The sequence below is a fragment of the Hordeum vulgare genome, chromosome 3H (assembly GCF_904849725.1).
Source record: "Hordeum vulgare subsp. vulgare chromosome 3H, MorexV3_pseudomolecules_assembly, whole genome shotgun sequence".
NCBI lineage: Eukaryota > Viridiplantae > Streptophyta > Magnoliopsida > Poales > Poaceae > Hordeum > Hordeum vulgare.
In genome coordinates, this window is record NC_058520.1 from 107,087,856 (window position 1) to 107,100,279 (window position 12,424).

Sequence of the window (12,424 nt, forward strand, 5' to 3'; positions counted from 1 at the left end):
AAGAAATAGCCACGGTGACGATTTACACAGTTTGATTCATTGGCAAGCCACATGTTGAACTGTTTTTTCGTCGGGGAAAGGCCGACTTAGGGTAAGTTTGGGCTGCTTCGGCCATTTTCCGGCGTCTTGTTGTGATTGAACATATTTTCTTTGAAACGTGATTGAGCATATTACATCATTTCGGGTCAAACACATTATGCACCTCTACTTCCCTCCCTGTGTGAGTTTAATTATCTTTTTCTCAAGTGCAATAGTTTAATAGATGAAGCTGCGTGTCGGTCGATGGATCTATTCAAAAGATCCGTCGCCTCCGCATCCAGTTGACTGAGGCCATCCAGCGCCCCGACTCGTCCTCACCATTGTAACAGACCTTGTGCTGTAGAAACATTTGTAACAACGGTTTTGTTAAACAGTTTTTTTTGTCAGAACTCTTTTGAAACATGATTTCCATTGTGGAAGGACTTTTATAACACAAATGATGTTATAAATTTTTTTTGTCTTAACTTTTAGCCAACACGGATGTTGTTACAAATGGACTTCTGTAACATAGATGATGTTCTATGTTAGAGAACTTTTTTGTCTTAACTTTTTTGCAACATAAATGTTGTTACTGAAGGACTTCTGTAACACAGATAATGTTACAGAAAAACTGTAAGTGACAGAGATACGCGCGTCTAGTCGTGAAGGTCTTAACTGATTGAGCGTTGGTTAATTAAACTCGTATCTGACGGCTGTGTACGTGGTGAAAGTGTACGCGTAATCGGCCGGCTGACTTTGATCTTTTTCCTAGTTTAACAGTTTATGTAGTCTAATAATATTTTTCTCAACTGTTCTCTTTCTGTTGTATATACACCATCTAGACGCAATTCCAACTCTAATCTATAAAATACTAGACACAATTCCAATAAACTTCAAATATTCTTCACCACTTTAGATTCATCCATACCTAGAACCTCCATGCACAGTTCCGATTCCGAGCTTCCGGCAGTCGTTTTGCAGCACCGTTAGGGCTCTGTTTTATTTGATGAAATTCCCATTCTCAACTCCGACGAGTCTTCAAGAATTTTATGTTCTCTGGTTTGCAAGTCAACGATTTTGCCTTGGTTGCTCAATTCCTCGAAGTTTCGTCTTGCCTTTCGCCTGTAGACTTCCTATTACAAAATTACACGACAGAGAAGTCTTGTGTAGACCGAAAGCTCAGGTATCCCTATTCAAACCACGCTGATGAAATCCACATCTCCACGTTCTCTTCTCGCCCAGTGAGCAATTTGCGTGTGATTTGCAATAGTTCTCGTCACCCCACATGTCAGCCTCGCAATCCTATTGTACACGACATTGACACCACTCGTTGACCCGAGCAGTGTCCTACCCAAGCTAATTAAGCTGTGAGAGAACACACATGCAGTTGATCAGTGGTGCTAAACCTGACACCGCTGCCTTCTTCTATCTCTTTCTTCCGTTCTGTCTCTTTGTTAGTAGGCGAGCCTTTCCTACTAAGCTTGTCGATCAGTGCCATGTCAGAGAGCACCACCATGGCTGGCGCGCCGGCCACGCCGGAAGGCGCCGGGGATCCATACGAGCGGCAGCTGAACTACAGCTTCACTGGGCGCGTCGCGCTCACCGTCGTCTTCGTCCTCTTCGGGGTCACCGTCGCCATCGTCACCATGCGCGTCCTGCTCTACGTGCTGGTGTACCGGTCTGGCCGAGGCGGAGGCCGCGGCACCGGCGGCCTCGCCGCTGGCATCTTCCGGTCCATCAACTCCTTCGGAAGGATCGGCAGCCGGCGGCACGGGCTGAACGCGTCCGCGCTCTCCGCGCTCCCAGTCACCGTGTACAGGAAGGAGGCCGGGTCCACGAGCGCCGCGGGGGCTGACTGCGCCGTGTGCCTGTCGGAGCTCGTGGACGGAGACACGGTGCGGCAGCTGCCCAACTGCGGGCACGTATTCCACGTAGAGTGCGTCGACGCGTGGCTGCGCACCAGGACGTCGTGCCCTCTCTGCCGGGCAGAGGCGGAGCAGTCCCAGGGCAAGGCGGAGGCGGCTGCGCAGTCGTCGTCGGAGCCGCCGCAACCGACGTTCCTTGGTGTAGGAGGAACCTTGACAGTGACCGTACAAGGTGATACCCAGAGAGACGTGTGCGAAAACATCGGCGGCAGGTAGTCAATCGGCATCTCCCTTTACCTAAGCTATACTGTATAATCCAGCCTCGAGGGGGACCGGGAACAAGTGTACAGTGTGACATATGTATATACAGTACTACAGTATAGGTTAGGCTCGGGATGTATTTAAGACTGTGATTATCCTTACCCGTAAAATAAATAAATAAGAGACTGTGATTTCTGTTAATGGAATGGATTCTTTGCTCTGGCCATCTCATAATCTACCACTCCATCTTGCAAGGTGACGAACTGCAGCTCAAAAGCTATATGTGGTTAAGTTTTTATTTCTTTGACGGTACATTCGGGAATGCCTAATGCAGCTCGATTTCTATGGAGCATTTTATTTGAAAGCTTTAGAATTTTTTTAGTTTAAAAAACCTGAAAAAAACACACATATACATATGCATATTTACTACTCCGTAGTACTTGTTTGGGAAGTTTCATGACAAAATACTTTTCTATGCAAGCTACTACTTCCTCCGTTTTAAAATTCTTATCTTAGATTTATCTAGATATGAATGTATCTAGCGGATATTCATTTTGGCTCTTGGGAGCATATGATCCTGCATGTTCAAAATGTGTTTTACAAATGTTGATTTTTTTTTTAAAAGATGTGTTGGTTGTCACACTCAAATGGCAGATACAAATTTACAGGTCAGAAACTTAAGTATTTTGGCCTGTGCAAAATGAACAAGTCGACAACTTTTACCTCCAAATGTTACACTTAATTTTGTTTTTTTCACCAACGAAGCACCGCTATCCCATATGGCATGAAATCTGGCAAGCACACTTGTCACACTAATATGAACATCTATAAAAAAATTCAGAATTTTTGGAACATATTTATTATTTATTTTGATTTTACTGTTCATTAGGGAGCAGATGCTTCCGGGAGCCAAAAATCCACATCCCGTATCTAGTCACATTTTAGTATTTTGATACATTCATTTCTAGATAAACCTAAGACAAAATTTTTGGAACGGAGGGAATATTTTCTTATGATAAAATCACGTATTTCTGCCATATATACTATTCACTATAGAATCACATGATTTGTTTTTGTACATGCCACATAAAAACATATTTTGTGATGAAATTTCACACATATCTAGTATACATCTATAAATAATTGTGTATTTGTTTCCACATTTTATTAAACTAAAAAGATTGATTTTTTTATGTTTGGAAATAAAGGGCTTCATGGAGCCCGAAAGCAAAAATCCACACTCAGTACATTGGACTACTCTTGCTATCTAATGAATATACTCCCTCCGTTTCTAAATATAAAACATTTTAGAGATTTTACTACGGACTACATACGGATATATATAGACATCCTTTAAAGTATGGATTCGTTCATTTTGCTCTGTATGTAGTCCGTATTGAAATCTCTAAAAGGTCTTATATTTAGGAACGGAGGGGGTACATACCAATAAACAACAAGGTGGGCAGAGTGCGCGATCGCGCTGCTAGAGTTAAATGGACCGCGGTGAGTATGACATCGTCCGCACTCCGCACTACATTTAAAAAACAGTGATGGTAATCCATGAACGTCAGCTGGGAGGGGTGGCAAGCAAACATTTCTAGGCAACTTTATACGGCAAGAGATGGAAAATCTTGCTGTTTTTGAGCAAAAAAAAAAATCTTCTTTCCAGAAATTGTGGTACATTTTTGAAGATATTGCCAAGCCCATACATGTTCCCACTCGATAGGGTTCTCTTTCTCTTGTCGATGACCGCCAAAATTGATTGTTTTTTCATGCCCCACTCTGTCTCACAATGTTTCCACCCGCGCTGAATTAGGGACAGTCTCCACACCATTTCTTGGCCTTGGTGATCCATTGAAAGGACCTCGTGACTAGGTTTCTCAAGGTTGGCAGCAAACATATTAGGCTCGTCAACGCCCCGTGAGGATGGATCTGCTATGTTGGAACTGTCTGGTCAGGCCAACCCCACGATAGTTCGAGAACTCGGTGAACTTGTGAACAAATATGCCCCGGTCATGTTATTCCTCGTTGAAACTCAATTGAATAAAGTGCGGGTCAAGAGTTTAGCGTCGTGTGGTTTTGATAAGTTTTATGTTGTAGCAAGCTTTGGGAGGTGCAAAGATATTGTAATTTTCTAGAATTAGTCAATAAACCTTGAGATTTGGGGGTACCCGAGATACCATATTGATGCATTGGTGAAGGAGCATGGACATGGAATCGTGGAGTCTGACATGTATCTATGGGAAGCTTAGTTTCCCGAGATGTATAAACTTGGGATACCCTACAGCCCATTGCTACTGTTTTGGATCGCCCATGGCTATAGATGAATAACTTCAATGAAGGTATTAATTTGTCTGAGCATGACAGGTTTGGCCAGGGAGCCAAGTTGAGATTGATGGATTTAAGGTTGCTCTAGATGTGTGTGGACTCAATGATCTAGGCTATTCAGGCAGGAAGTGGACCTTTGGAAAGAAAGTGACAGGAGATACATACATTGAAGTTTAGTTTGATACGGCGGTAGCCAGTGGCGTAGACAGGCCTAGGGCAGTTGGGGCTCTAGCCCTAGGCCTAGAAACAATAATCTTTGTAATCCCTTTTAAAAAATATATAGAATCACTAGAATGCATCATTTAAGATTGCTTAGCCCTAGGCGTAATTCCGCCACTGGCGGTAGCTAACCATGGGTGTACATAAATCTCCCCTTTGGCCCTGCTGGACAATGTATCTACTGGACGCTCCCATCACGATCCTATTGTACTAGAAGTCGACATCCAACGTCCAAATAGTGCCCCTTTAACATTCAAATATGAGGTCATGTGGGATACACAACCCAACCCAAATGGTTGGGATATACCCCATGAGATAAGCCGCGAGGAAGGTAACCCGACTGTCAAGGTGGCGGCCCAAGGCTTGGTCAACCTCAAGCCCTAGAGGTCCAGAAGTCGAGGGCCAATAATGCGGCTTATACAATAAGGTTGGCTTATGGGCTTGTACTTGGCAGGCCGACTCGTAAAAGGAAGGCGCGAGACGTTTACCATACTTAATAGATGAGATGAATAGAAATTAGACTAAGTCATGGGTTGCAATACGACCTCGACTCTGTTGTAATCTCAGGGCCTCTGCCTATATATAAAGGGGAGCCTGTGAGGTAGAGAGAACAAGTTAGAAATCCTCGAGGGCTAGGTTAGCGATTCCGCATCCTTGCAATCGAGATCATCATCAATAACATAGAAAGCAAGACGTAGGATTTTACCTCCACCGGGGGGGGGGGGGGCGAACCTGGGTAAACCTTTGTCTCTCGTTCCTGATCAACCTCATCCAAGTAACCACCTAGTTGCGATGGCTACTAGATTTAGTCCTGTCACTAAGACATGTGCCGTGACCAGACCACGACAGTTGGCGCCCACTATGAGGCCAGTGCACAGTGGTGTTGAGTTCTTGGAGGGAGCTTTCCCAGGGATCGAGGGACACACTATCGGCCAAATGACTAAGAGTCGCTGCGGCAAGGTCTACTTATGATTCACGCTAGGTCCCCGCGGCCGGCTCAATCGAGTACGTGTACCGGGTCCCCTTCTGCAAGATACACGTGTTCATCGGCCAGATCAACGAGTTAGGACCCAAGCGGGACATCTGCACCAACATCGTTGACCCGGCTCGATGCACTCAATCGGTCGGTTCCAGGCTGGCAGGAATCATGTTTTTGTTGGCTTCACTCAGGGGGTCGACCTTGCAGATAATTCTGTGACTAGCGGAGACACTCTTGTCTACTATGACGGCGAGTCATCGGTCAGGGACACCGAGTTAGTCTCCCTTGAGTCGCCTCGGCAAGCCACCGTTTATACGGGAGGGATCACGAAGTCTAACAATTCCATGATGGCTGGAGCGGCTAATGGCTCCGGTGGCTCGACACCAACTCGAGATGTTGCCGGGTCAAGAAAAATGCCAACTCAAGCCATGGTTTACGGGAGATGACAAAAATTGCGGACTCACTAGTGACCCCGAAAAATCAGGAGGAGCATAATACAGAGTTATCCAAACTTCATGCATAGATGACTAAAGTTCACGAGGAAATCGATGCCGAGAATAGTCGCATGGTAGATTTACAATCTCACATCCACAACGAAGGAGAACACTTGAAGGTAGAAGCTTGACAACTAGGTATTCGCCGAGACGCATTGGAGGCAGTTCATCGGAGGAGGCACGAGAGCCACCTGCCCCCAACCTCGAGCCGACACATTTATTCAATACTCCACAATGCACACCAGGAACTAGACAACCTTAGGAGGATCAAGCTCATCAACCGACTAAGCAATGCCAAACGGTCCAGCCACCGCCAGCTAAGTCGCCACCTCGTCGTTTGTATATGTCGGCGAGTCACTTCTCTAATCCGGTGGACAACATGCTTGCGGCAACTCGTAACCTCGAAGCACGCCAGATTATGTGAAACATGCCAGTTGAAGTTGAAGCTAGGAACGCTATTGAGATGTTGAAAACTGCAATCACCCAAAATGCGTTGTATTCCTATAGTCGAGACCGGGTTCATTCTAATCCCTACGCAAATGATAGTAAGAGCCGGCACGATTCTCCAGCGGTTTCTAGGAGTGGACGCAGATAACTGCCTCGGAATTCCCCAACCCGACCCGTGGTTTCAGATGCCCAAGCAATTGTCGTTGCAGCTCGGGCGTTACATGAAGCAGAAGCAACAACGGCGGGTCAAGTACCACCCTCTACGCAACGAACGTATGCCGAAGGATTTTAAGCCCCCTCTCAAAATCCCGAAGTACACGGCTGATCTCGAGCCAGCTGCATGGATTGAAAGCTATGAGATAGCTATGGATATGCTGGATGCCAATGATGCAGTTTGTGCCAAGTACCTAACCATGATGTTAGAAGGGCCGACATGTACATGGCTAAAAAATATCCCTGCCTTTTCAATAAATATGTGGGCAGAATTGAAGGAACGATTCATTAAAGTCTTTTAAGGAACATGCAAATGCCCAATGACGATTGTTGATTTACAACACTGTATTCAACGAACGGGTGAATCCGCCCACCACTAGACTTGTCGGGTCATAGAGATCATTCACTCTTCGGACAGTATAATGGCTGCCCACCCTGTTTTGATTTTGGAAAAGAATTGCCACTTCGAGCCCCTTGTCTAGAAGCTTGGGTGACTCAAGAGAAAGGTTCAAGATATGGGAAACCTCATGGATGTCCTTACTAGATACGTCGAGTCAGATAGTACGAATGATCCTAGTTCAGTTGATCATAAATCTAGGAAAGGAAATAAGCACGATAATAGTAAGTGCCATTAGCAACACATCTCAGGGCACAACAAAACTCATAACAATCAAGGCAATGGTGGAAAGTGCAAGAATCCGGAGAGGGTCATATTTTGTTGCTAAAACCAATACTAGTTTCAAGAATTAGCGACGGAACAATAACTCTGGCAAGGCTTATAATGGGAACAAGCCTCATAACTATGAAGAGGCACTTAAAGCCCCTTAACCAAAACATAGTTTCCGAGATAAGCCGACCACTCACTCCTGGGAGAATTGTTATATCATGTAGAAATTCTGCAACCAAGCATTTCAGAGTCACCATGAAGGTGGCAACGACGAAAACCCGGGTCATCCGGGCGCCAGCGGGTCAGGAGCCGGCAAGTTTGGCGATTTGACACGTCAAGGTTTCCAGGGCTTAAGCGGCCTAGGAGCTGGTTTCCAGAGTCACAACAACAACACTGGGGGTCATCAACGCTCTGGGCAGGGAAATCACCAGCAGAATGATGAAGCTGTCTTTCATAGCAATCCAAAGCAGTTGAACGACTGACAATATCATGTGTTCACCACTAGTGCCTGCAGACATGATCTCAAGCTTCAGAGTAGATCCATCAATATGGCCGAGTCGACTTTCCCGACGTATTTAAACTGGTGAGAGTATCCAATCACTTGGAGTAGAGAGGATCATCCTCCCTGGGTTGACAACCCAGGTGGTCTTGCCTTAGTAGTGGCACCTCAAGCTGGTGGCTATACGCTCACAAAGTACTCATGGACGGGGGAAGCAGTATCAACATCTTGTATTATGACATGTTCTGATGAATGAATCTTCTTGAGAACAAGATGCATTCTTCAACCACGGTTTTGGACAGAATCGTGCTCAGGAAGTGAGCATATTCAATTGAGCAAATTACACTCGATGTTGCTTTCGGTACATAATTTAACTATGGGTGTGAGTTGACGACTTTTGAGGTGGTCAAAATCAAGAGCCCTTATCATGCCCTCTTTGGATGACCGGCTTATGCATGCTCCATGGAACAACCTTGTTATGTCTATCTCAAGCTCAAAATGTGTGGGCCAAATGGAACAATCACTACTGATGGTGATGGGGTTGTACATTAGGGGTAGTCCTACGGACCTGCATCCCTAGGTCTGCCCAAGACCCTACATGGACATCAACATCCCAAAAGCCACATGTGCAGTCATGACTTCACTCGGACAATTGTACCTTCACTCGGCCCGCATGAGGTCACCTGGACTGTCTCATATCAGTCATATGTACCTCTACACTTAGACTGCAGCAAGGTGTGGGCAACAAAGGGACTACAATGACTATAGACTTAAACTATCACATGAAGTGCAGTGAAAATGTGCGTTACGAGTAACGCTGAAGTTAGGGCTATCGTTACTTGTAACTCCCGTAGTTATTAGCATTTACTCGTCCTTGTAATGAGATCCGGCTGGTCGTGGCGCACTCTATATAAGCCACCCCCGGGCTCCTGACCAAGGGTTCATCATTCTGTACTATCACATATTCCATAAGCAAACACCAGCCCCCGAGCCTCGAGACGTAGGGTCATTAACACTCCCGAGTGGGGCCCGAACTCGTACATCCGAGTGTATCCATTGCTCCCTAGATAGGCTCTGCTACTCATTCATACCCTGCTATTATTTTCAGGATCATTCCCACGACAGTTGGCGCCCACCATGGGGCTATGCGTTTAGTAAATCCGGAGCAGTAGGAGTTTTACCTTTTTCGTCGTCATGACGATACTCAACGAAGAGATCCACTTCGGGTCCCTTAGCTTTGTCGCCGACGACTCAACGTGGCTACAAGATGCGCCGCTGGACATCGATGCCCTCCCTGCTTGAGGTACGTTGCATTTCAGCGCAGTTGCGCACGGGGTCGTGATTCGGCAGCCATCGGTGTCGTACCACTCGGTACCCCCATGTCCCGCTGCAATTCATCACAAGCGCTCCGGGCGCTCGCAGTTTCAGCAGTGGACCAAGCATGAGGTGGCCCACAAGGCAACTTCGGGACAAGTGGCCATGCTCAATTCCGATGAGCTCACCGTCAACCTCTCCCTGTCGTCGAGCGACGAGTCATTCAACGACTCTGACTGCGAAAGCAGCGGAGACACCACAGAGGTCTTGATGGCCGACACGACCAGGGGAGGCGGCCCTGAATTCACCGCGCAGAAGGCGTGATGATGGAGAGCGTTGCCACGACGATGACAGTCATCATGTTCCGGAGCCGCTCATGGAGCAGCAATAGGAGGAACTTCGGCGGAGGAGTGAGCAAGCTCTTCGTACCCCCATCACCGGAAACTCCCAGAGAAGATAACATTAGAGAACATGCGTCGGGCCACTTTGGCCGAGCGCGAGCGTCTCTAGCGGCTCTAGCTGTCACTCGACGCTCAGGCCACGAGGGATCAACTCGTTCTCTAGTCGCAACCGCCGTGAGCTATTTCCGAACAACCGGCCACGCCATATTGAGGTGTTGCGAACTCCTGTGCTGAATTTGGCCGCCGCCACTCCAATTGTTGATTCCATTTAGCCGAGTGAGTCTGGGACCGGAGATGGCATTCGACACATCCAGGCTCTGCTGAAGACCGCCATGCAACAAAACTCCGTGGTGTCATAGTCCCGGCATCGTATCCATAGCACATCCGTCCACGCAGACACATTGTAGTCGACTCATAGCCCGCGTGCACTCAAAATATGTCAAATATCTCATCCTCCTCTGAGAGGCCCGCACGAAGATTGGCGAAATGATCATCGAGTTCATAACAGAACACCTCCTCTGAGGAGTGGTTCACTCAGACACTGACCCCATGACCGTAGGTCAAGCCTCAATCGACACAGGGGTTATGGGGACAATGGCTACCAGACCCCCTCAATTCAACACGAGGTCCATAATCACGCAGAACGTTGTCGACCGATCACGCACAGGCCGTGGAGTATCTGGCTTCGAGTGCTTCAGCCATCACATCTATGAAGTGCCGATCCCCTCCAATTACCTATTGTCCATGGGGATCAGCAAGTTCAACGATGAATCCAAGCCGGAGACATGGCTTGAGGATGATAGAGTGTCCGTCTAGATAGGCGGTGGCGACGACTTTGTCGAATGAAGCATCTGCCCCTCATGCCAGAGGGATCGGCGAGGCATGGCTCAACCAGCTTCCCTCCAACATTATCCACAGCTCGGGAGATTTGGCCCGGGTGTTTGTCAAAACGTTCGAGGGCACTTACAAGCGCCCGGGTGGCTTAACTAAGCTACAACATTATGTTCATAAGAGCAAAGAGACCTTCCAGGAGTACATTTAGCGGTGGACCACGTTGCACAAGACGGTGAAAAACGTCACCGAGCATCTGGCCGTGTGCGCTTTCAAAGTGGGCACTCGGTACCAGGAGCTCATCCTCAAGTTTGGCCAATCGGGGGATCTGTCCATCAGTCGGGCAATAGAAATCGCCAAGCAGTATGCAAATGGTGAAGAAGAAGATCGCCTCCGCAGCGGCAAAGGCCAAGCTAGCGAAGCCCCTCAGTCGGGCAACACCAGGAAAAAACAGGAGCAAAAGGGCGACCCATCAGGCAAAGCCAAAGTAGCTGTTGTCCCGGGGTAGAGCCAAAGCAATCCCAAGAAGAAAACAAAGATTGGGCAGGCAAGAAGAAAGCCGAGACCAAAAGCCACCTTATGGACCAGTTATGTCCGTTCCATGTGAGGATGGACGAGGAGGGGGAGATCATCCCCGCCAAGCAAACGGCTCAAGACTGTAACCTGCACCGGCAGGAGATGGGCGGAGAACCCTCTGAGGGTAAAAGTGATGATGACGATAAAGAGGCTACCCCCGGGTATCTGAACATAGAGAAAGTTCTCATGATCTTCGCCGATGTCGAGAGCAAGAGCCGATTTAAAGTCATCAATCGGGAGGTAAACATGGTGGCCCCGGCTACCACAAAGTACCTCGATTGGGAAAAGACGCCCGTCATGTTCGACTAGTCAGACCACCCGACCAACATCGCCAACCCAGGGAGGCAGGCCTTGGTCGTTGATCCGGCTGTCAACGGGGTGCGACTGCGAAGGGTCGTCATGAACGGCGGCATCAGCCTCAACATCATCTATGTCGACACGCTCAGAGCAATGTACATTCCATTGTCCTAGTTGAGCAGGAGTAACATGCAGTTCCATAGGGTCATCCCCGGGAAGAAGGCCGAATCGCTCAATCAGATCACCCCGAAGGTCGTATTCGGGGGTGAGAATAATTACAGGAAGGAAAGACTGACCTTTGAGGTAGTTGACTTCTAGAGCGCCTATCATGCCATCCTGGGCATGCTTTCCTACGCGCGTTTCATGGACCGATCATGTTATGTATATCTTAAAGTTAAGATGCCATGGCCGAAAGGCGTCATTACAGAGACCGGCAATCAGAAGATCGCCAAAGAATGCCTACAACAGGGTTGTTGGATTGCTAACGAGAAAGTCTTGGCAGCCGAGTTCGAAGGGTACAAGAAAGCGGTCGACACTGCTGACTTGCTCACGTCCAAATGGATGGCTACTAAGTCTGCCTTTCAGTCGGCCCGTGAGACCAAACAGGTTCACATGCACCCAACCGGCCCGAGTGCCTCTGGGACTCACATCTCACTTAACTCGGCGACTGCCGTGGTTTTGTCACGACATATGTCCTCGTGAAAGGACTTGGAGATGGAGCCATCGCACCTTGGTGGCGACTTAAACGGGTTAAGGAGAAGCGAGACTCGGGTTTACCCAGGTTTAGCCCCTCCGATGGAGGTAAAAGCCTACGTCCTGCTTTGTATATATTGATGGTGGAATCGATTATAGGGGTGCGTAACTCGCCTGACCTGACTCTCGATGGATTGTTGATACGTCTCAAACGTATCTATAATTTTTGATGGTTTCACGCTGTTATCTTGTCTTCTTTGGTTGTTTTATGTACCTTTTATATCTTTTTTGGGACTAACTTATTAATTCAGTGCCAAGGGCC

At 47.6% G+C, this 12,424-nt stretch overlaps 1 protein-coding gene across 1 annotated transcript; it reads left to right on the forward strand.

Annotated features, from left to right (window-relative positions):
- Positions 1–1,205: 1,205 nt before the first annotated feature.
- Positions 1,206–2,345, forward strand: LOC123439624 (RING-H2 finger protein ATL74-like). The gene has a single exon (XM_045116315.1). It carries the CDS (start codon positions 1,515–1,517, stop codon positions 2,157–2,159), a length of 645 nt encoding a protein of 214 aa, XP_044972250.1. The 5' UTR covers positions 1,206–1,514; the 3' UTR covers positions 2,160–2,345.
- The last annotated feature ends 10,079 nt before the right edge of the window (positions 2,346–12,424 follow it).

Bases quoted from the DNA above. Each gene is read 5' to 3' on its own strand.
- LOC123439624 (XM_045116315.1), top strand. From the start codon at position 1,515: ATGTCAGAGAGCACCACCATGGCTGGCGCGCCGGCCACGCCGGAAGGC.